This window comes from Cornus florida, unplaced genomic scaffold (genome assembly GCF_030987335.1).
Source record: "Cornus florida cultivar Cherokee Brave unplaced genomic scaffold, ASM3098733v1 CherokeeBrave_3.0.0_Hap2_Chr04, whole genome shotgun sequence".
Taxonomy (NCBI): domain Eukaryota; kingdom Viridiplantae; phylum Streptophyta; class Magnoliopsida; order Cornales; family Cornaceae; genus Cornus; species Cornus florida.
Genome location: NW_026775574.1, coordinates 93,340,842 through 93,366,945, shown reverse-complemented (window position 1 = coordinate 93,366,945; position 26,104 = coordinate 93,340,842). Strand labels below are relative to the sequence as shown.

At 36.6% G+C, this 26,104-nt stretch overlaps 1 protein-coding gene across 1 annotated transcript; it reads right to left on the bottom strand.

The window, feature by feature from the left end:
* Nucleotides 1–17,592: 17,592 nt before the first annotated feature.
* Nucleotides 17,593–19,803, bottom strand: LOC132305371 (uncharacterized). Its single transcript, XM_059803019.1, has one exon. It carries the CDS (start codon nucleotides 19,801–19,803, stop codon nucleotides 17,593–17,595), a length of 2,211 nt encoding a protein of 736 aa, XP_059659002.1.
* Nucleotides 19,804–26,104: the final 6,301 nt, after the last annotated feature.

Here is a 26,104-nt window from a genome sequence, read left to right as displayed (position 1 = left end):
GTTTTTTTTTTTTAGTTTAGCAATTTAACGGAGTATGTATATATTTGTAACGCTAATTCCTACCCATTCATACATACGGAATGGATTAACTAAAACAGTTAAATCCTACATGATTTCATGTCCTGTCAACTAACATAGTTGAACGACATACTGGATGATTGTTTATATTTCTGTATTAGGAAGGATAGGGTTTTAACTAAAACATTTATATCCTAATTTTATATCATGTCATGGCAATGAACAGTTGAGCGGCACTACATTGGTTTGGATAGGAATTTATATATATAAATTATGGTACCGCGATCTGAGCTTGAGTCTCATAGTAGACGGTTAGGGTGCGTATATGCAGTAGGATGCTTAGCTAGTTATGTTGGTTGAGATATACCCTGTTAGGCTTAGGTAGCCATGCCCACTTAGGTGCGTATTGCATGTTGCCTTCTATTTAGGTTGAGACCCTCAGTATAGTTTAGTGAGAGTCATGTAGTATGGTTATATGTATATATCTATTTACAGACTATATAGATATAGTTGAGACATCTAGGATGTATCTGAGTATCGAATCTCTGTTTGGATTGTAGTTAGGATAGAACTTGTCCGTGAGCCTGACCCACTATTATTTTTCAAGTAACGGACTGTTCCAGGTCGTAGATCTTGTTCGTGCTGAGCAGAGACAACTTCTCATTCTTTCGACGACGTAGGCGGTTCTTGTATGGTTTAGCATTGGATTCTTTTCCGGTAGTTCATTTCTCAGTGATGATTTTATTAGGGGTCCACCTGATGGATTCCCGAGTTGTATTAGAAATGGGGAATTTGGATGTATCAGAATAATTCTTTATTAATTTTATTTTATTTTAAGGTTTCAGTATTTGGTTTATCATTCTAGTTTCTTTTCAGCAAATTTTTATTTATTCCTGTTTCCTTAATTGTATTCTGTGTTCGTTTATTACTAATTGGTTTGATATCTTCAGGTAATCGGGCATGGGCCTGGCCAACCCGCATTCAGAAATCCGGGGGTATCACAGTTGGTATCAGAGCACTCCAGGTTCTAGTGTCCTTATGAGTGTTTTCATTATAAGACTTCCGCGTTGCGTCTCTTAAAAACTTAGAGCCATAGTAGGATTCGTTGTACTCTACTTACGTTTCATTAGGAGGAATTGATGTCAATTGAATTTCGTAGATACAAAATGGTTGACACTAGGAGGAGGATGGGGTTCATGGTGAAAGCGATACAGACCCAAAGGCGTAAAGGAGTACGTTGTCGAGTTCTTTGCTAGAAGCAGAACTTGGGATTGAAGGTAGTTTCGAGGTTGGCATTACTTAGGAAGTATACGCAAAGAACGGATTAAGGTGTAGGTGTTAGGTCACCGCACAACGGGGGCCAACACAACTTTAGATGTTCTCAAGAAGGAAACAAGCGAAGAGTATGATTCTAAAAAGAATCCTAAGGGAAGAGATATCAGCGTCTCCAAGAAAAGGGATATTGAAGCTTGAAGATGAAGGATCGCACGAGGGTGCTCTCATTCACCCGTAGTATAGTGAAAGATACTGGTAGCGTTGGTGTGAACCAATCTACAAATGGATGAATTTTCGTATCATGTATTAAAGAGTTACTTGGGAAGTATTTTTTTTTTTTAGGAGTTTGGGAATCGGACGGTGTTCTTACCAGAACAAAGACATGATTTTATATCACATTATGGAGAGTATGGGGATTAGGTTGTGACGTGCTACGTTGTGTTACAAAGCCATGATAGACGGTTTGCTTTCCGCGTATAAGGAGGATAAGGGGTAAGCTTTTGGTATTTGCTTAGGGAAAAGAATGTTGCTTTTAAGCTATGGTTACAGATGGGTTTCAAGGTTGGATGATTACCAACGAAACTACGAAATGAACTTTTGTGACATAATTTGGGAACTTGAGTTACAAGGAGGTTTTTCTCTGGAATAGAGGATGTTTTAAGTAGAAATTATATTGTGGTTGTTTTGTTATATTGTGTGTATCTATGTGTTTGTTTTTTTTGTTATTTTGAATTGCATTTTGTTGTTACGTGTTTCATTTTTGTTAATTAGTTTAGGATTTGGAATAGGGTTTAGTTGGGGCACACGTATGTCGGCCAACTATTATTGTAATAACATGGAGTAATAGCGCTATATGCGCTAGGATTTATGGATATAAGGTCATAGGATTAGGTAGAGATACGAACTTCTAGCCAATCTATTGAACCTGGATATGCATCATTATGTTATGCTACTTGGGAAGGGATAGTTCAACTACCCATAAGAGTCAAATAATCTACAATGATTAGTTGGATATGCTTTACACTAGGTAGGGATTCATTTTTACAATGCTATACTAATGGTGGGTGTTAATGTTTTGGGGATTCGTGAGGTTGTGGTAGGTAAAGATCACTGTAATGCCACCATGGTTCAGACGGAGGATTTTAGTGCTGGTAGGTACTTATTAAAATAACGCCGGGAGAGGGAAGCTTCATCAGTCTGTTTGTAATTATGACATTATTTTACAAAGGTGTCATTTGGAGGGTTTGCTGTTGTTGCACTTGGAGGAGGAACCAAAGTTTCTACACTGTATAAAATGTGGAAATTTTTTTTTAGATTCGTAAGTTGCAACACTTAGCTGCTACTACGACACTGATGACTCTATATAGGATGGGAATAGTTTCATATCAATTAAAACGAGACAAGGAGTTAACTTGACACTTGGGGTGTATTAAAGATATGAAGGTAAAACCGAACACCTATATAAGGAAGCGGTGCACGGTGTGTGTGAAAAAAGTTATAATGAGTTGACCTTCGATAAATGGAATTACCGGTAAATTTTATTATCAGTAAGTTTATCACTAACTGGTGATGCATAGATACAGTTGCAGGGTTAGCTTTTAACAATACTTCGATGTAAGCAATGGGTGCAGACGGAAGCTGGTGGTACCAGACCAGTTGGTACTTTCTGTAGACAAACGGGAAGGAGGATATAAGGACTGAGAATCACATCTCTTAGTTCTTTATTCATCTTGGTGCAACATAAAATGTTTCATGGTATGAAGCAATTGTTTGGAGGATCGGCAAGTAGAGGGACATGGTGATTTGGATACCATTTCTAATATGATCGAGATGGACCATTCGAGATTACGAGACCCTTGTAGACATTTTCAATGTTCAACTGAAAGACCATTTGCATAGATTTGGATGAGGGGTTGCTAACTTTTACAAAGGGTCAGGATTTGGTTGGGATGTTGGTTCGTTTCTGTATTAAATTAGCTAAATTCTGGTTACTGGTGGGTCATCAGTTCGTATGAATAGAGGGGATTACAAGACTACTTAGATGCCTCAATGTAGTGATTCACATTTTGCATGAAGTTCTGTCCGGGAGAAAAGAATAGGGAGGTGGATGCTCTTAACAACCGATCGGATATTCATATCTTGCGATTCATTGTTGAGTTCATAGTGGTAGTTTCGCTTGTATAATAATGTCACGGGCTGTTATTACAAGAAATAAGGAAGTCAACTGCATATATCGGGGTTGATCTTCGTGGACGTATTACCTTACTCAATTAGAGCTTAAGGTACTGATGGGAGATTTGTAGTTTTGTCAGTGCTGTCAGAATGAATGTGATTTCACAATCAACGCTTTGTTTTAATGCACTCGAATGGTTATCAGGAACATCAAGACATCAACTGTCCGTTCTAGGGATTAGGGTTAGGAAAAGACATGTATATAACTGTCAATACGAGGAACACTTGGTAGAAAGGTGGATGATGGATAACCGGAGATCGTTGGAGATTTTTGCCACTACCTAAATCATAATGGGAGTGGGAAACAGTTGATTTGAGGATATCTTTTATATCAGAAGCATGGTGCGATATTGAGGAAGGTTAGTTTTTATATATTATATTGTCATTCATGAAGGGTGTTTCTCCATTTAGGCGGTAGCCTATCAATTCGTGATTTACAACGTTAGGATGAGATGCATAGAAGTTTTACACATTTATGCTATATACCTTGGAGGAATGTGGATTTCTACCCTATTTAAACAATTTGGGTATAGATAGGAAGTTGTTTTTCCTTGATATGGAACTCATAAGTTTCCTTGGAGGATTTGGAATTCAGTGGAGCTCCTGCATAGCGGCAGTATCCATAATGGAATGGAAATTAATTTTCATAAAAATAATTCAGAGTTTCGTGAATTCCGAGGACGGAATTCCTTTTGTTAGAGGGGAAAAATGTAATACCCCTAGTTTTCAAAAGCATATGATTGGAATTTAAATTTGTTTCTACGTGTCAAATTGTTTATTGAATAGTGGTTTATTTTGTTTTAGTTAAATGAATTGTTTTTTATTTTATTTTTTTTTGTTTATTTGAATTAATTAATTTGTTTAAATTTGATTTTTGCTTTTCTGTAGTTACATTAATTGTGTTTATGGACTTAGTGTTTAAAGACTTAATTGTCATTGTTTGAATTAGTTGCGTTTATTACATTAGTGGATTTAATTTGTGTGATGATTTGTCTTTAAATGGTTTATAATTTGTTCTTTATTTTTTTATAATTAGGTAATTAAGTTAAATAAGTGTTTTTATTGCGTTAATTATTTACAGTCTTTTGGAAGTCACGTATATAGGTGCTGTAGATGATAACTGAGGTTTTGTTTCTATGGGCCGACTGGGATTGGAATTAGGGCTTAGTCTCTAATTGGATATGGACTAGGGTTACGGTAATAAGCTTATAAATATAAGCCTTACAGTGGTTTAGGGTTTTAGAGACTGGAGCATAATGGTTGTAAAACAGAGAGAGATAAAGGGAGAAAGTCTAGGGTTTTGCCTTAGGCTAAGGCTGAACCAAGGAGAAGGAGGAGCAGAGGTTGGCTTGTGGGTAAAACCAAGAGCAAAAAAGGTGGAACGGTCATCGGAGATTTCATCGGAAAATTCAGAGACGGTTAAGGCAAGTTCTTTCATTTCTCTCTCCCGTTTCCTGTGTTATGTGCATCCTTAGACTCTCTTTAGGGCTTTAATTGATCAATAATTAAATTATACATGTTTGTTATATGCTAAATCAGATGTCTATATGTGTGGAATTATTTCTGTTAAAGTTCTTGTACCTCTGGTTTGCAGTTTGGAGTGGAAGCATGTTTAATCGGTTAAGGTTTTAAACACTGTAATTGAATTGATCTATTATGAACAAGTCATGGGGATGTTAATGGGATGTTATAAGACCTTAGGTTCAGTTTTGAAGAGGAGCAGAGGGGTTGGAATGGAACTGTAGTTGAAAGATTGTATTCAGTGTTTGATCGTAAAAGCGTGTTAAGACGATTGTTGTTTTTGTTGTTATTTTAATTCCTATTGTTATAACAAACTGATGGGATGCTACTGGGTGTTAATTAAACTCCTAAGATCATTTTTGTAGCCCAACAGAGTGTTAGGAATAGACCAGATGTGAAGTGGACGGACTAAAACAAAGCAGGAACGGATTGAAGCTCGCAGAGGGGGAAAGAGACGGCTCCACGGAGGGAGGAGACGGCTCCCCCATGAGTAGAGCCTGCTCTAGAGGAATTAGATCAGGCTCTACCTCTAAAAGAGGCGGCTCTAGGCAGGTTAGAGCCTGCTCCACTTATTTGGAGAAGGCTCTGTGATCCTATTTGTGTTCTGGGGCTGTTTGTGTGTTGTTTGGTTCAATGGTGGTTTTTCTGAGTTGTGTTTGGGTTAGGGAGATGGATTTATATATTAATTCAAGAAATATTAAAGCCCTAGGATGCATTAATTTATTTATATGCTATGGTTTTAAACCGTAGGAAAATCTAAGGCAAGACGCATGCAGTTTACGGACTCAGCGGACCGAAAGGACTTAATTGTGCAAACTGCGTCTAGAAATTAAAAAGAGTTGGAACATGGATTCCAAGCATTATATTATGCTATACTAGAGCCATTTTTAATAAATTAAGGTCTTTATACTCAGGGGTTTAATCGTGGGAAGGTATACAGCAGTGCAGGTTGTTAACGGATTAAAGAAGTTTAATTGTTTTTTTTTAGTTTAGCAATTTAACGGAGTATGTATATATTTGTAACTCTTGTTGTGGTTGTATGCTAGGATCACTTAATTAACAAGTTTGGTCTATGCATATCTTGGATGTTAATTGTTGAAATACTAAATACTTTTCTGCAATGCATGAATTTAAGTTTGGAATTTTAAATTGCTGTAATATTAAGCATTACACTGCAATTATTTGGATTAGGGTTTGGAATTTAATTGTTGGACTGGTACTTAGGTTCTGCCAAACTAATTAGACGTTGGCCTGGAATTAATTGAAGAAATAAATGTATATTTTCTGTCAATTACCTGGATAGATGCTGGAATTTAACTTGACAAATTTGTAAACTTTGTCTCGTTTAATTATATGGATGGATTCTGGATTTTTAGTTGATGACTTGTTTAAATTCTATGTTTATCAACTATATGGATACTGTGGACTTTATTTGATGTACTGCCTAAATGTTGCATCATTTTCGGATCATTTGCATATATGCACCGGTATGGGATGGTGTCATACGGAGGGATGGATTAGGTCAAAACCTTAATTCTTACCCATTCATACATATAGAATGGATTAACTAAAATAATTAAATCCTACATGGTTTCAGGTCCTATCAACTAACACAGTTGAACGACATACTGGATGATTGTTTATATTTCTGTATTAGGAATGATATGGTTTTAACTAAAACATTTAAATCCTAATTTTATGTCGTGTCATGGCAACGAACAGTTGAGTGGCACTACATTGGTTTGGATGGAAATTTATATATATAAATTATGGTACCGCGATCTGAGCTTGAGTCTCATAGTCGACGGTTAAGGTGCGTATATGCAGTAGGATGCATAGCTAGCTATGTTGGTTGCGGTATACCCTGTTAGGCTTAGGTAGTCATGCCCACTCAGGTGCATATTGCATGTTGCCTTCTATTCAGGTTGAGACCCTCAGCACAGTTTAGTGAGAGTCATGTAGTGTGGTTATATGTATATATCTATTTACGGACTATATAGATATGGTTGAGACATCTAGGATGTATCTGCGTATCGAGTCTCTGTTTGGATTGTAGTTAGGATAGAACTTGTCCGTTGGCCTGATCCACTATTATTTTTCAGGTAACGAACGGTTCCAGGTCTTAGATATTGTTCGTGCTGAGCAGAGACGACTTCTCATTCTTTCGACGACGTAAGCGGTTCCTGAATGGTTTAGCATTGGATTCTTTTCCGGTGGTTCATTTCTCAGTGATGATTTTATTAGGGGTCCACCAGATGGATTCCCGAATTGTATTAGAAATGGGGAATTTGGATGTATCAGAATAATTCTTTATTAATTTAATTTTATTCTGAGGTTTCAGTATTTGGTTTATCATTCTAGTTTCTTTTCAGCAAATTTTTATTTATTCCTATTTCCTTAATTGTATTCTGTGTTCGTTTATTACTAATTGGTTTGATATCCTCGGGTAATCGGGCGTGGGCCTGGCCAACCCGCATCCGAAAATCCGGGGGTATCACATCAAGTGTGTAGGATGGAGTTTTTGTGGGAGAAAGGTATGACCTTAGGGGGTTAGTGTTTGTGACTTAGGTCACGGTTTGGTGCGGAGGCTCTTTTCGAACCGGTCATGGTTGGCGTGATAGAGGTTTCTTGAGTCATGAGTATAGTCTATGGGTTGTAGATGTGTGATTGCGGGTGTTCTAGTACGGTCTGAGAAGGCATGTTGGTTCTGACTATCGTGGGGACTTGTTGGACTCTGTAGGTTTAGGATAACGTAGGCATTGATTGGAGTCATGCTAGTGTTGGGTGATCGATTGTTTGATGTGATTCAGTCCGTGGGTTGTAAGAGTCTATTTTAGAGATTGGTTTGTCGAGGGGTGATCCCCATTTCGGAGAGTTGCAGGGCATGTTGCTAGTAATTGACTCTCAGTGAGTTGACTACATAGCTTGGTTGATGAATAGGTTTACCGGTTGGCACGGCTATCGAGAGAGTCTCAAGGTGAGGCATAGTGGTCAGTCTTAGTTATGTGGGGTAGGATTGCACTACAGGGCAGGTTATATAAGGTCATGAAGGTGCTTGGTTATTTACGGATGAAGTGATAACTGGTGGGTACTGTGTTATAAAATGGACCGTGTTCTAGGGTTTGAAAGCTGTGGATTGGTGTTATATTTCAACTGCTTTTGGAGTATGAGAAGATAGTGCTTGGTGTTGGAGAATCCAAAAAGTAGACTGACAATAAGAATGATTGGGACAAGGTTGATCTTGTAGGTCTAGTAGGTAGCCCCATTTAACTTTTGTCGGGGCCAAAGGTGTTTTGGGAAACAATGAAGAGAAGAAGCAGTGATGTTGAACCTAGGTTATGAGGTCTTCTTGTTTAGATGCGTGGATCGCTTAGAAATAGTGGTTTAAGTAGTCAGTTAGGCATTAGTGATTGATTGCATCGTTGGTGGTTTCAAGGAGACAGTTAGATGTTGAGCATTTTAGGTTTTGTGCTCATTTTTGTTTTAAGGATTTGTCGGCATGGCATTGTTATTTGGAGATTCTTTTCTAGTGGTAAAAAGTGGTCGTTATGGGGAGTATTGAGAGTATTGCTTATTTTTTTGTAGTGATGGTATTATCTTAAGGATGTTTGAGGATGAATCGCTTAGCAGTGGCTTGATGGTCCGATGGGACGATAGGTTTAAATTGTTGTTTGGAAAGAATAGTGGTAGAGGCGTTACGGTGTGGTGTTTCGTACTGGTGAGCTTAATTTGAGATTGTGAGTTATTTGTTGTGTGTTGTCAGGTAGGAGATGGGGTTGTGCATCAGTCGAGGTAATGGTGGGCAGCTTAGTCTTTAGAGCCAGTGAGAGTGGTGTTGCCATATGTGCATCCTTTTTTTGAAGAGTTAGTGGGTTATTGTAATTGAGGTCATGGGTCTTGTGTGTTAAGTGATTGAGACAGTGTCACTTGGGAAGGTAGAGATAGAATGGGTGGTAAAGTGTCATTTCATGGCTTAGAGGTTGTTGTTTGGGAGTGACAGTTTCTAAAGGGAGCAGGACGCGGTGTCCAAAGGGCTATGATTGTTTCTAGTGTTAATGTACCGTGAGCGTCGGTGCTCTTACCTGATTCGTTTTGGTTAGCAGGGGTATCATAGTGTATCGTATGCGAGGTTTCTGTGTTGATAGAGTGTGTGACGGTCCATTATGGCGAGGTCGCCTAGAATTGAGGTCGTAGTCCTATGGGTGTTCCCGGTTGGTTCTTCTCCTTGTGAGTAGCGGTTGTATTTTCGATGTTTGGTACTAGCGGTGATGGCTAGGTAATGTGTCGTGAATCACAGTCTGAGGATGATTAAGTGATGGAATGGGAGTCATGTACTTGGATGTTTTTATAGGCGTTTAATTCGAGCAATGTCTTGAGGGTAAGTGTCGATGTTGCTTTAGAATTTTATGATTTGAGAAAGTGAATGTGTGATTCTATTAAGGAATATAGAAATGATTGACTTTGGTTTTGAGGTTTTAGGTATGAGACGGTCATATTGTGTGTCTTGATGAGGTAAGACTTGAATCGAATGATCTTAGGGAGTTGTTTGCCTGGTATGGGTGTTACAAAAGGATCGAAGATCTTATGTACTGGTTGATGATTATAGTACTTGGTGTCGTATTGCTTTTAACTTGTTATAGGTCGTGTGAGTGGGGTATGATTGGATTTTAAAACTGGTATGTAACTGTATAGTTGTTGAGGTTATGTAGAGCAATGGATTGATTAGAGAGTAGATCTCGTGGTTATTTTGTGGGCTGTGTGAGATTGTGTTTGAGGTTTGGATCTGAGGACTGGAACGACGTCTGTGTTGAGACCGGATCGATGATGAGAATGGCCTGGCCAACTATTTCTTCTGAATCAATCCCTCTTAGCATGATGTCAGGTCAAAGGTCCATGATTGTTTTAGTTTGTCAAGAACAGTAAGAGCACAAAATTGCGAGTTATGTCGGTGTGACAATGTGGATTCATGGTTGTATCGGGTAACGAGGTGTGTTAAGTAGGACCTAGTGTCCGATAAAGGAGTTCGTAGTATAATCATTAATTATTGAGGATCTCATTTGTGTTCAGGACACAGGACGGTATATTTTGTTGTTCTGGTGACTTATGATTATGTAGTTATTGGAAAATCCGTTATTTTGTCTTCTTGAAATTTTCTAGTACGATGCTTGTACTGTGGTGCAGTGGTGTAGTTATGTGGTGGATAGCGAGCACTTAGTCTGACATGGATATGTGGTTTTGAGTTGAGCTTGATTGGGTGATGAACGGGGTTCCTCATTTAGGGATTTATGTGTCCTTTAAAGGGATGGGTTGAGCTAAAATGTTGTCATGTTCAGGGTTCTTGTGACCATTCTTCTTTTGAGCCTTGTGTAGTAGTGTAGCGGGGACCAGTGTTGGTTTTAAGTCGGGTGTGGAATTCAGCAGGTTTTGTGTGTGATGTTGTGAGTGGTGAATATCGGGTCTTGGGGTTTTGTGAGGTGTTCTCGGAAAGTGTGTGGTTGTGGGCCTCATTCTTTTATGGGGGGTAAATTTTGAGGACGAGATCTCTTTAAGGAGGATAGATTGTAGTGATTCCAATTTTTGCCATTTTTCAATTTTTGGAGTTTTTTTATTTTTCGAGGGCATTTTCGTCTTTTTGTCGTTTTTCGTACCAGACACTACGGAGTGTGCCAGTTGTGTCCGGGAGTTGTTTGGGGCATTTCATTGAGTCCAAAACTCTTTGAAATGTTAGGGTGATTATTTTTGTATTTTCAACTTTTTCGGGCCTAACGGTCCCGTGTGGGACCCGCTACCGAAATTTTTGCATCCGGGGATTTTGGTGGGAACCATTTGCATCATAATCATTTTAATTAATGTGTTACATGTGATTATTTTATAATTGGTGCATATGTATGTATTTGTGGTGTAAATTGATAAAGAAAAGAAAAAGGAAAATAAAATACTTTTGGTGGGACCTACACAATTTTTATTAAGTGGCTATGAGACCACATTTTGATCTCATTTTTTCTATTCCTTCTCTCACTCCCACAAGTCTTTCTCTCCCATTCTAGACTCTTCTTCTTTTTTTCTTTTTTTTTCTTTTTCTTGGCTTCAAGATGAAATTCTTGATTACTCCTTCAATATTTGGAAATTTTGGAAGCCGTTTGCGGCAAATTGAAGCTCACGACGAGATCTACAAGTTGATCGGAGCGATTTCTGGTTTGCTACATTCTAGGAGATTTGGGATCTAGGGCATAAATTGGGGTTTTTTCTCATTTAAGGTAGGGGTCTCTAATACATGGTTTTTCTTTTACTTTTGTGAATTTAATTCTTATAAATTGTCGAATTGCATGTTTAATTAGTATAAGTTCTTGAAAATTATTTAAATTCCATGTATGAAATTGTGACAAGGTGTTACTTGATCTATTGTGCTTAAGCATGCTTATGTGAAATGAAATTTTGAGATTTATATGCTTGATATGTTGAAAAATGTGAAATGAAAGCATAAGTTGTGTATTCTAGTGATTTAATTATAAAATCATATATAAACTCTTATGATTGAATTGATGAATTGAAGCATGAAGCATTCATGCATTCATTGGGAAAGAAAAATGGGGAAAAAGTGTTTTAAAATAAACGAAATTGTTTTAAGAAAATGTTTTTTTAAAGGTATTTGTGAAAACCGGACGCCTAGGAGGCGCTTAGTAGTCCGTGTGTTAGTGTAGTCTAGAAGGGATTGTGGTTGAACTAACTAGGCCGGGTGCGACACCTTGGAGGTGCCTTGTGGTCTTGGATAGTTAGTCAATCCCCCTTTCATGACGCCTTGGAGGTGCCTTTGGTCGGATTACACTAACGGTTTGAAAGTTGAAACGGAAATGTTTCGGATATGGGGAGTAACATTTGCATGACATTGCACTTCATTAGAATATATGGTGTGTATGTGTTTAGGTGACAATTATTATATACTTCTTGTTGTAGTTGTTGCCATGTACCCCTATGCTATGATCCCGTTTTCTTTTACCTATTCCTTACGTGGATTCACGGGGTTATAAGAAGTGTGTTGTAATACCCCTAATTTTCAAAATGATAGAATTGGAAATTTAATTTTATAATTTTATTTTTCATTGATTAATTGATTTAGTTATGTGACTTAGTTGTTTTGTTTATTTTTAAGTGATTAATTGTGTTTGCTTAATTCATTTAATTAATATTTGTGTGTATTTAATTTACATGTTAATTGAGATTGTTTTAATTATATTATTTGAATTTATTTAAATTAATTGCCTTAGTAATGTGTAACTTGGATTTATTACCTGTTTAATTACTATACTTATTTAATTGTTTTATTTAGTTAATGTAATATTTATTTATTTTCTGTATGGTAACTTTGGGTTACAGTTATAATTTTTGGCTTATAATTCACTTATAGGTGAGCCGCTGTAGGTTAGAACTAAGATAGTTTCATGGGCCGATTAGGATGGGGATTAGGGCTTAGTCTCTGATTATTCGTGGACTATGGTATTAATATCCACCTATAAATATAAAGCAACACATGGTTTAGGGTTTGGAGAACAGAATAAACGTACGTTCTGTAAACCACAAGCAGAGCTCTAAATTGGTAGTGAAAACCAGAGAGATACAGGGAGAACCGGAGTGGGAGTTTGGTGGTTCACAAAATAGAATCAAGGAGGGAAGTTTGGTTTGTGTTACTGGACTGCAGTAGGAGAAACATGGGTGGTTTAACACTCAGAGACGTGTAATTAGCTTTGCAAGTTTGAGTTTCAAAGATAAGTTTCTGATCTTCTCTTTCCCAAGAATTTGTGTTCTATGCATGCTTAGTTATACTTCAGGAATGAAAGTAAGACTTAATGACATCGTTTATACATGTTGTAACAGTATTAAACATCATTGAATATAATCTGTTTTTATAGTTTTACACGTTCAGCTTAAAATCTGATTGTCGATGCTTTACAAATTAATGTTTAATTCCGTTCTTATTGGTATAACTCTGTCTTGTGGTTACTCTGGGATGTGAGTGGGATCTTAGAACCTGAAATTAAACATGTTACATAAGTTTCTAGCATCATTGAATTAAATTTGGTTCTTAGTCGACTACAAGTTCAGTCTTTTATATGGTTGTCGTTGTTTCAAACATTGATTTGTTATTCAACTAAAATGGGTATGACTCTATCTTATGATCAATCTGGGATGAGGATAGGACCTTAAAAATCTGTAATGAAACTATTTTTAAAGACTGGAAACCACCGGAGTCGGAGAAGACACACGCAGACGCAGTCACGGCTCTTAGAGATGAGAGCAGGCTCCAAAAATGGAGGGAGCCTGCTCCCAAAACACAAGAGCCGACTCTCTAGGGTTGAGAGCCGGCTCTCAACCATCTAGAGCCGGCTCCCAAGGAAGGGGAGCCGGCTCTCCTCGAATAAAGAGGGCTCTTTGAGATTCAGAGCCTTCTTCTTCTTCTTTTTTTTTTTTTTTTTTTTTTTTTTTTTTTTTTTTTTTTTGCATATACTGAGTTTTAATGGACTGTTTGGCTAAGACTGAGTTTCTGAAACTGTTTCAAGGCTACTAAAAGATGTAATACACTGCTTAAGACTTATATAAGAATTGAGAAGTAAGCTTAAATCCAAAAATTTGGGATGGAATTAGCCTAAGGTTCAAAGTAAACCTTTAGGAGAAAGGGTTGACATAAACTGGTAATAGCTTACTGTTTTAGGGATTTAAGTTTCTCTGTATGACTTAGAATCATAAATCATGTTTTGTAGCTGAGTTATAAGCATTCTATTTTTTAATTACATGTATGCTTAGTTGGGATTAATTGACAATTAAATCTGTTATATATCTCATCTGTTACGACACTATTTGGAGGAGGTAATTGCATAGTTGGATTCTGTCAATTTAAAGGACTGGGATTTGGATTTTAACTCTGTTAGTGGATGCATGATTTAGTTTTATACATGTGAAATTATATATGTGCTTATTTTGGAATATAGTTGATAACTATTTATACTGTTGTTGGTCAACTTTGGTAAATGGAGGATTTAAATGTTATGACTCATATTAGCAATTTAAATGGTTGGAATGTGATGTTTAGGTTCTGTAATAAATGTCTAATGTCATGTTATATGTACTAAACTGTATTTATGTATATTTTGGATAACTGGACAGTAACAATTATTGTCTTTACAATTATGTTGTTTGGAGGATTGTGCGCATCGGTATGGGACAGTGGCATACTAGGGATGGATTAGTAAAATACTAAATCCTACCTATTTTGGACTGAGTTGGATTAACTATAAAAAGTTAAGTCTTACTTATATGGATGTCTATGCACCGGTATGGGACGGTGGCATATTAGGGACGATTTAGTTCAAAACACTGAGACTTACCTATATTGGGGATGGATTAGTTTAAACACTAAGTCTTACCTATATTGAAATAAGATGGATTAACTACAAAAGTTAAGTCCTACTTATAACTATGTGTCAGGACAATAAACTATTTGAATGACACACCTTGAACGGACTTTATATATTTATGTTATGGTGCTATGGTATGAGCTTGAGTATCAGGACCATGGTTAGGGTGCCTATATCGCCTAGGATGGATAACTGGACAGTGGTTTTATTCCCTAATAGGTCTAGATACACATGACCACATTACGTGTGATTTGCATGGTATCTCTACTCAGGCTGAGACATACCTATTGGACTAGTGAGCGTCTTATAATGTGTAATATATACATATATGGACTACTCTAGATATTGTTGAGTCTATCTAAGATGTATCTGCGTATCGGATTCCTGTTTGGATCGTAGTAGATCTGGACTTGCATGTGGGCCTTACCCACTCTATTATTTTTCAGGTGATTGACAGTACCAGGCTTAGAACGTGATCGTGTTGATGCAGATACAGACATTCACTCTTCCGATTACATAGGATTTCCTTTCTATTTTAATGTTGGATTTTAATTCTGTAAATTTATTCAAGGATTTGGGATTAAGGGTCCACTAGGTGGATTACCGAGTTGTACGGTTTTAAATTATACTTAATTTATTATTTCAAGTTTGAGGATTCTTATTTTAGATTTCTTTCAGCGTATTATTAATTGATCCTTAAATTCAGTAGTTAATTTCTGCTTGTTTACATATTAATTGTTTGGTATCCCTCGGATCTGTGCTCGGACTTAATCACCCGTGGCTCTAGAATCGAGGGGTATTACATGTGTCTTAGACACTTCCTATTGAGCGTTTAGCTCATCCCATTATTTTAACATTTTTCAGGATACGAAAAAGAAGTAGCGGACGACAATTCACCCCGGCCTTAGCTTGGAGTAAGAAAATGTCTCTTATTGCTATCTTTTGTATTTGGACTTAATTTTGTATAATATTAACTCAAAATGTATTATTTTGTTAGGTTCATTTTTTATATGGTCATTGGGGAAATGCAATTAAGTTTTAATTACATCAAATTCTTTGGTGCATTTTAAGTAATGTGTGGTAATTTATGTTAACAATGTGGTTGTTGTTATTGTATTTGGTGTTGAAATGTATTTAAACATGTACGTGAGTATAGTGATGTGGGTGGTTGTGTATCAAAGTTGGTATATCTCGAATTCCTTCGGACAGTGGCATTTGGGTGAGGATAACCCAACCAGTCGACGTAAAATCCCATACGTCGACCGGATGACCGGAGCCAGTCGATGTGAATTTCCCACACGTCGACCGGTATCTTGGCAGTGAGCATTTCCACTGTACAAGTCTTTAACCAGTCGACGTGTAGCCTTCCATATGTCGACCGGTATCCTGGCAGTGGGCTTTTCCACTGTTCACGTCCCAAATCAGTTGACATGTGATGTATACACGTTGACCGGTTCTTGTGTAGTAAACATTTGTGACTTATTTTCCCATTTTGCCCTTGACCACGCACTCAAGTGTATTGTTACACATTATAAGGTCCAGTAAAATATAAAAATTATATTTTAACCATGGGAATGACTATATTGCCCTGAACTTTATCTTATTTATTATGTGATACAAGTAAAAGACTATTTTGCCCTTTTAGTCTCAGCCATTAAAATTGTGACAAATGATCATCTTGTCCTTGTTGGACTTTAATATACAAATTTAACGTGAAATGATCATATTACCCTTGGACGATTTTGGGTCAGGTAGGGACCCGTTTAATGATCCAATTCCAGTAGATTTGGGTTGTTACATTACTATTGTTTTTATTTATTTATTTTTATTTATTTATTTATTTTTTATTATTATTATTTTTTTTCCTGAATGAAAGAACTTTACTAATGTTATATTGGCTTTCATTACAGTTCACATATATTGCTGTACAACTCAAGTTATAGGGAACCTAGGTAAAAAATGGCATGGTTTTAGTTTCTTTTCTGGGGGTGTTAATTAATTTATTTTATTGACACTTACAGATATTGCTGTAAAATTCAACTAGTTATAGGAGGGTGGTAGGTAAAAATTGCCATGGTTTATTTTCTTTTCTGGGGATGTGAATTAAAGATTTGCTTGCTTGTAATTGTGAAAACCACCAAAAAGGGTGTGATTTGATTTGTATTACTCTCAAGGTCTGCAAGTTATTGTGGGATGACATAATGGAGGGTCTAGTATTTTTCCTTGTAGTTAACTGTTAGTTTGCTTATTCCACGTAGTTTTTCTATTCATTGAGGGGATTAATAACCTTTTTGTTTTTCGGGTTACACCATACCATATGCTGAGTGTGTGGCTGATCTATTCTATGTAATTCTGAGTTTTGACAGATTATGAAAGGCTTAAAGATACTAGTACTGTCTGCACTTTTTTGCTACCCCATCAGGCTCGTGGGCAGGCCAGTCTCCTTGGATCTCGTGAACGGGCAGCCTAAATGTGTCGTAGGGATTTTGGTTCAGGCGAGGCAAGGGAGGTCCCTCTTGCTAGGTTGCTTAAACTTCTTTGCGTCCAAATACTATATGAGCCTAGTGGTTGGTAGTGGTCAGACGGGGGTTAAGTGGAAGAGTGTGGGCATAGATGCTGCTGTCTATATGAATACGAGGCAATATATTTTCGCCGAAAGTCATTGGAATGTAATTTCCATTGATTCATTGTGTTGGATTTTAATAATTAGTGTAGAGAAAGAAAGTTGCATTAGGAAATTAAAGAACAAGAGCATTGAAAGTAATGGCATGAACATGAACTACCACATATTTATGTGAAGGTGTCTCCATTACAAAGTATAGTATAGTTTACCGTTGGCTATTTTTACACCTTCTCCAAAGTGTTGCATGATCGCAAGAGTTGAAAGGAGGAGGGTCGATCATTTGCGTAAAGAAATAGTAAAAGAAAGCTATATAGAAGTTCGAAAAATCAACCGTCACCTGTTTTAGAGTTGGATTTAGACTGTAAGAAGAGATTGCTGTGTGTGTGTGCTTTTTTTTTTTTTGTAATGTGAGATTGCTAATGTTGTGTGCTTATAATTTCAATGAAAAGTATTATTATTCGATTAAATTGCTGAAAAGGGAGTACAGTAGCAAAATACATCTTCAATGTGTTATTACTTGACCCCCCTTATGAGGACGGGTGTGGCTTCCACTTGTTCCTCACCGGGGTTGAAATTGAGAGGCTGGAATGATCCAAATTCTTGAAATCGACCGCACAAGCCCAGATGGACCATCAATAACCAAACCAAAGTAATGAGCTCTCCACCTTTATTCAGTTGTTGGACATGAGTATATGCTCCGCAGCGACTTGCAGCATGACACAGTAATTCTACCCAAACACTGCTTATTGTTTCCCATTTATCTTTCTCGGCCAACTTTCTTAGCGCTTTGGCCAACCGGCATGCATCAAACAGCACAGATTTCACGTAAATATCTTCCTCAAAATTGAATGTGGTATCAATAGACAGGATAGTGTTGCAGGCTCCTATCTGTTCGTCCTCTTCTGATTTCTCTCTGCAGAAAAAATCATTAACAGCAAAGATACTCGGACGAGCTTGAGTCTGTTCCTGTTGCACTTGTGATTTCCTTCTCTGAAAGATATGCTTGGTCTCGGAACAGGTATGTATGAATCTTATATACCCATCACCAGCCACTGCAGCCATCATTTGTTGCTGTATAACTAGAAGATATAACATGTAATCTGACAGGAGCTTTGAAAAATTACGATACTTGCCAATGTCATCGTCGTCCCCTGTACCAGCAGCAGCATTGCTTTTAGTGTCACTGTAGCAGAGTTCAGTTGCAATGTGCCACAGTAGAAGGCTTCTATCATATTCGACTTCTTCAACAGAAGGAAGTAGATTGTTGTGACCTCTATCACGAAGAACCCCTTCCCCTCTGCCTGAATAGATCTCCTTGGCATTTTCTGCATCTCTCCATGTCCTAGATATAATTAGCAGCTCCTTGAAGATGAAGTTTCTTAACTCTCTGGTGAATGATGCGCTTTTCACATACTTGAGCCTATCGAAAATGTTGGTAAGATGGAAAATATCAATGAGTTTTTGCATCCATCTGGGACGTTTATGTATGCAATAATTTATCAAGTTGAATTGCGAGACAGACTCGGACCACCCACGGTGCAAGAATTGCCCAATAAGCCGCATCAGCATACAGCAAGGACGAGGAGGGTTTGCTGCATCGGCAATCCTCCTCCTCCTCCGCTTGACAGCTAATAAGAGGTTAAGCATCTTTTTAACCCAATTTTTAACCCAATTGCTCGTGGACCGTCGACGACGTATGCTCATGAGGGTAATAATGGTGGAATTAGAGAAAAAGAGCATGACGATAGCAATTATATCGAGGACAATGGCACCAAGAAGCAAGACATAGGTGATCCCAACATCAAACCCATCGAATCCCTGCTTCTCCTCGGAATGGAAGAGTGCAAGGGCTACAACAACTGAACTGAAGCAAACAGACCTGCAAATGTAGCCTGATTTACAATGCACCACACTCACCTTGGTGTAGAGAATTTCATATATGAGATTCAGTTCAAGCTCTATAATTCCAAAAGCATCTCCTGCCATAATTGTTCTGAATAAGTATTCGCCATCATCCAGCTTGAAGGTTACAATGGAATTAACAATCAACTCCTTCAAACTATCAAAAAAGGAACTAGCCTCTGATATCACTTCTAACTCCTCCAGAACACCTTCTGCCCCTGCAGTGCCTTCTCGATTAATCCTGACCACAGGAGCCCTGCCTCTATAGAACTCTTTTACGACCTTGTGGTAGACAGGAGGAACACGTCGCATGGACTCCCTCAAATTACCCAAGCTTGCAAGATACAGAGAACGTGTCCGCTCAGAGTACTTGATAATTCCTGCCACAAACACCAGCATTGTTGGGATCCATAGCTTGTTACTGTGAAATGTCTGAAAGAAGACATAAACAGCAGCTAAAGACTGGACTATGAGCGCAAGCAAGTGCCTGAGCCATAGCTCATTATCCTCGAGAGCAAAAGCAGTTATGGTATCCGGGCCACCGAGGTGTAGCAGAAGAAAGGTAACCCAAAATGTCTGAAGATCTCCATTATTGACTGCACCAGAAGTGTTGTAATTGTTGTGAGAGATGAGCCCAACAGCAAAGTTTGCAGCCCAGTCTGCAAGCAAGTATGCCGACCAGAGGGGCATGATTATCCAACTGCTTGACACTCGCTTTCTCAAGGGGGCGACAAAAGTTAAGAATGTTTGCAGTGAAAGGCTTAAGATAATGAAGCCTCGGAGATCCCATGTATCCCAAAGCTGCTTCCAATGGGATTCCATATCCTCTGGCCTTTAGGATTCTTAGTTATTGAGATGATACAGATCACAATCTCAATTTTATGATTTTTCACATAGTCTTCAAAGAAGATACATCGAAAAGTCAATTCATGGCTTACAATTTTATATCACTATTGAATCATACAATATTCATTCAACATTGACTAATTAAATTATTGAGTCCATGATAATGGAATTTTCATTTCTAAACTTTCTTGATAGTTCTTGAAGCCACGTACCTCGAGTTCGTGACGCATTTTTATGGTGATGGTGCCCGCCAACTAGTAAATACTAAATGGTAAGATGATGGACATTAGAGACGTTCATTTGATCCGATCCAATCTAATCCGTACAGTTCGGCTTAGTTTTTTAGTCTATCAGATTAGTGGCAAATTCATAAATAAGTAATTCATAAGGGTCGGATTTGAATTTCATAAAAACCAATCTGATTAAGTAAATCAGTAGGTTGCCAAGTCTCTATCTTTGCTGAATACAGTGGAATTGTTGCACTATCTACTTGTTTTGTGTGGGATTTTAGTTTATCAAAAATAATTATTTTCAGATCTATCAAAAAAATATTCATGAGAAATTGATTTGGGTTTAAAATTTTATGATAACTTATAGGTATAATAATAATATTAAATAAGTTTTGATTAGAGAGAGAGACAAGTTTTTCAAATCTAAAATTGCATATATTAATCTTTTAAACTAAACAATTTAGGGTAGGCACACCTTACCATGAGAAACAGGAATTTAATAATCAAAACCTAATAGACACTTATTATACATCAAGTGCAAGTTAGTATATGGTATATAAATAGAAGAAATATCAGCCCCATAAAGGGAGGTGACTTTTCCATGTATCCATCATAACAATAATCCATTCACACCATGAATGAGGATTGCTTTACGCATCACTGACAGTTGGATAGTCCTATGTTTCGATCAGTCCCACAATGATTAAGGTGGGTTGGATCCTTGGGCGGGTTATCTAAGGTTATTTGTACCAGCTTCTTCGAATTTTGACTCTATAAAAATATCACATCAGTTTTTTCAAGAGCAACGTCGACAATTACAAGAGCCACGTCAGCAATTTTCGCTCTCCAGAAACATGCACTCCATCAGGCTCTCTTAATTTTCTATATTTCTAACGGTTATATTTATAACGACTATATTTTTAACTGCTATATTTTGCATCCTATATAATGAATACTCATTTGCTTATCTGAAATCATCACCACATTCGTGGACTTGTTGCAATATCTACTTGTTTTGTGTGGGATCTTAGTTTATCAAAAATAATTATTTTCAGGTCTCTATTCGAAGATCAGTTGGATTGCATTTGTGATTAAAAAAATATTCATGAGAAATTGATTTGGGTTTAAAATTTTATGATAACTTATAGGTATAATAATACTATTAAATAAGTTTTGATTAGAGAGAGAGAGAGACAAGTTTTTCAAATCCAAAATTGCATATATTAATCTTTTAAACTAAACAATTTAGGGTAGGCACACGTTACCATGAGAAACAGAAATTTAATAATTAAAACCTAATAGACACTTATTATACATCAAGTGCAAGTTAGTATATAGTACTACCTCCGTCCCATATTAGTTGTCGACTTCAAAAACTTTTGACTCACAATTTTTGTGAATTAAAATTATCGAAGTGAACATCTAATATAGATTGGAGGTAGTATATAAGTTTATAAAAAGAATATAATTAAAAATGATCTCAAATGATTTAAAGATAAATGATGGTAGTGAGTCAAAAAATTTTAGGGAGACAACTAATATGGGACAGAGGAAGTATATAAATAGAAGAAATATCAGCCCTATAAAGGGGCGTGACTTTTCCATGTGTCCATCATAACAATAATCCATTCACACTACGAATGTGGAGTGCTTTATGAATCACTGACAGTTGATAGTCCTATGTTTCAATTGGTCCCACAATGGTTAAGGTGGGTGCCCTTGGGCGGATTATCTAAGGCCATCTGTACCAACCTCTCCGGATTTTGGCTCTCTAAAAATACCATATTAACCTTTCCAAGAGCCACGTCAGCAATTTCAAGAGCCACATCAGCAGCTTTCGCTCTCCAGAAACATGCATTCCATCAGGATTTCTGAATTTTCGCTCTAAAAAATAATAATAATAGTTAAAATTAAAATTATTTTTTTAAATTTTTTTTTAACTTTTACTAAACGGCTATATTTCTAATGGATATATTCATAACGTTTATATTTTTAATGGCTATATTTTTCATCCTATATAATGAATACTCATTTGCTCATCTGAAAATCATCACTACATTCATCTCTCTCCATTGTAGCAAAATATCATTATCCATCTTTTTCAATTTTGAAATTCCAATGCATGGCTTCGTCATCACAAGATTTTCCTTTGGCAGACTCTAATTCTTCATCTTCCTCATCATCCTCTTCAGAAGATGACCCTATTGGCGCCTTGATTTAACAGGATTAAGACGAATTCTATAATTCGTTGAGGCCAAAGATAGCTGAGGAAGTATTTCAAGTTCGTAATAAGAAGCGGTACATTCATCGTGACCGAGAAGGAAGCCACTATCAGCTAATGAAAGATTACTTCAACGAAAACTACACATATCTACCGGAGTACTTCCACAAGCGATTCAGGATGTGACAAGAACTTTTTTTTCGTATCCTTAATGATGTCAAAGCTTATGATGACTAATTTGTCCAAAAAAAGGATACGACTGGTCGTCTAGGGTTGTCTTCTATACAGAAGATGACAACTGTTGTTCGTATACTCGCATATGGTTGTACAGCTGATCACTATGATGAGTATATTAAAATCAGCGAGAGCACTGCCATTAAATGCTTGAAGGCATATTGTAATGCTATTGTTGCTGTGTATGTAGAAGAGTATATGCGCCCACCCAACGAAGCCGATATAGCACGGCTGCTTGAAGAAGGGGGCAGAAAGGATTTCTGGGTATGCTTGGTTCTATTAACTGTATGCACTGGGAGTGGAAGAATTGCCCAATTGAGTGGCACGGCACATATAGGAGACGCTTTGGCAAGAATACTCTCATATTGGAAGCAGTTGCCTCACAAGATTTGTGGATCTGGCATGTATTCTTTGGAATGCCGGGTTCATACAATAATATAAATGTGTAAGATCATTCCCGGTATTCAATGGTATCGTCAATGGCCAATTACCTCCGGTTAATTATGTAGTGAATGGACATCACTATAGAATGGAGTATTACCTGTCATACGGTACATACCCTAAGTAAGTAACTTTGATACAGACCATCTCGCACCCAACCACTAGAAAAGAAAAATTGTTTGCTCAGCGACAAGAGGCATACATGAAAGATGTGGAACGGGCTTTTGAGGTATTGCAGATCAAGTGAGCAATAACGCAAGGACCAGTGCGTTACTAGGAGAAAAATGACTTGCGCCTCATAATAAAAACGTGCATCATCCTTCACATTATGATCATTGAAGATGAGCGTCACGCAAATGTTGGAAGATGGACTCCACCACCAGAGGATGCAATCCCGATTCCCACTTTAAGTCGATGGCCATCGGTTTTAGCGGCACACATATACTCTCGCCAACTTCAGATTTGCAACAAAGAGACAAATACACGGTTGAGGAATGATTTGATGGAAAATTTGTGGAACTGCTATGGTGATGAAGATGTTTAATTTGCATTTTGTTTGCTTTTAAGATGTTATGATATTTCGTGTGCTAGAAATTTTATTATGTAATGGTTTTTTTTTAAGAGGAATAAGAAAATTAGGATTACAAAATCCTATGGGAATAAGTAGATGAATTTGTAAGTTTAATTTATTACTTTTTTTAAAGTTAAAAAAAAAAATTATACTTTTTTAAATAAAAAAATTATAGCCGTTAAGGCACTATTTGTGTTAGTCAAACAGTGCCTTAATGGCCAATTGCATTGTTTATGGTACACATTTAAATTTTAAATAAAAAAATTAAAAAAAAAAATTAAGGGAAAAAAAAAAAGGGTTTTTTAATTTATTTTTGAATAAAGTTAAAAAATTTTGAATTTTAAATTTTTTTTTTTTTTTAAATTATAGCCGTTAAGGCACTGTTTGTGGCAGCCAAACAGTGCCTTAACGGCCAAATACACTATTTGTGGTACACATTTAAATTTAAAGCAAATTTAAAAAAAAAAAAAAAAAAAAAAAACCAAATTTTAAAGGAAAAAAAAAAAAAAGAAAAGGTTTTTTAATTTATTTTTGGCCCAAATAATTTTTAATTTAATGAATTTTATTATTATTGTTTTTTAAATGAGCTCAAAATAACCTATTTTTAGGTTTTTTTTTTTTTTTTTAAAAAAAAATCATTCTGCCAAATAGTGCCTTATGGCACTGTTCAGCACACTGTTGACCGTTTCAACACACTGTGGGCCCTTCCTTTTTTAGCTAGCCCGCTGCACAGGCTTTGGGTTCCCATGTCGCCAAAAGCAGGCTTTAGCTAAAGCCGCTACGGCTCCTTTAAAGCTCAACCAATAAAAAAGCTTTAAAATATATATTTTTTTATTATATTAGACTTCTTGAAATTTTTATTTCTATTTTCAATTAGACCTTAAAATTAAGAAGCTGATATTGACGATAGCATTCTATCCTCTTTTTTCTTTAAAAAAAATCTATAAATTTACAAAAGAGTCCTTTTACTATAAAGTGCTTGATTATCCTTCTTGAAACTGGAGGGCCTGTTCTATGCCTACTAATTCCAACTTTAGGTACAAAATAAGTTTTTCACAAAATGAGTATCAAAATAAGTTTTTCACATACAGACTACGAGGATTCCATTAAATTACGCAAAAAGTCTACGATTGAAGACTTGTACCGCACAATCACAATTTAGTGAAGGAAAACTCTAGTTACACGAAAAATCGACTTTTTTAGCATAGTCCTTTAGTAAATGCTGGCTGAATACGGTGGAGTTGTTGCACTGTCTACTTGTTTTGTGTGGGAAATGTAATGAGGTGAGGTGGTTTGCATGGTCTACTTCTATACTTCTATGATTGCAACGGAAGAGTGGGAACTGAAGTTGAAGCTCTTGATGCAGAAGCACCACTTACAGGAAGTGAACAAAAAAAAAAAAAGAAAAAAAAAAGGGACAAATGAATTATTGGGCCCCAAGTCAAACAATCATTTTTGTGTTGCTTCCATGTTCTGAGCGCGCTTCCGCTTTAACATTCTGCACATGCTCTTACTCAAATTTTCACTGTTTATGACTTAATTATGCCGCTCTCACGTCCCGTTCTCGAATTTGCTCTTACTCCCGCATTATATGACTTAGTATTTGGGCCCATAATCCATCCATGGTCAAAAAAAGCTTCTCATCTCAAATACATAAAAATAATTACAAAGATTATATAAAAAAAAAATAGGCAGCAATCTAAATAATATAATCCCCCCCTTGCAAATGAAGTAGGTTAATTATTTGAGTCTCGCGGAGACATAATATTTATAGTGGGCTCTTAATTTATCAAAAATAATTATTTTCATGTCTCTCTCAAAGATGAGTTGGATTAAAAAATATTCAAGAGAAACTGATTTGGGTTTAAAACTTTGTAATAACTTATAAATATAATACTATTAAGGGTCAAGTACACTAACACTTCCTGAGATTTGGCAAAAGAATACCCAGGTAAAAGATACCTGTTTTTGGGACAATGACACCCCCTTGAAAAAATTCCATCCAAACAAGGCCTTAAATCATATGAAAAGACAAAATTGCCCCTTAATATTAAATTCAGATTTATTACAAAATATCATTACATGTCAAAATGACACAATTGCCCCTCAAAATTTAGCACAAAAAATTAACGCCAAGTGGTCCCAAATTAACAACTCGTAATCTAATTTTCTAACCATTGAACCACACACCAGATACCGTCTGCCTCTTTCTCTCTCTCTCTCTCTGTGTGCGAATCTTTCATTTCTTCTCTTCTCTTCGTATCACCATCTCTACCTGAAACCCAAGTCACCATGATCATTTTGAAACCCTAGTTCTGGAGGCTGATTTCGTGATCTTATCAAGATCAACCAATATCTTTGTTTTGCTTTGGTCTCCAGACATCTCGGGTTCTCTCTCAACACACTTTTCTCTTTATATATATATATATATATATATATATATATATATATATATATATTAATCTATTCCTTTTTTCCTAAGTTATTTTAATCTATTCGTGTGTATATATCTCTATATATCTTTAATCTGTTTTTGATTTTATTTGTATGTTGATGAGAAAATCTTCCATTGAAACATTG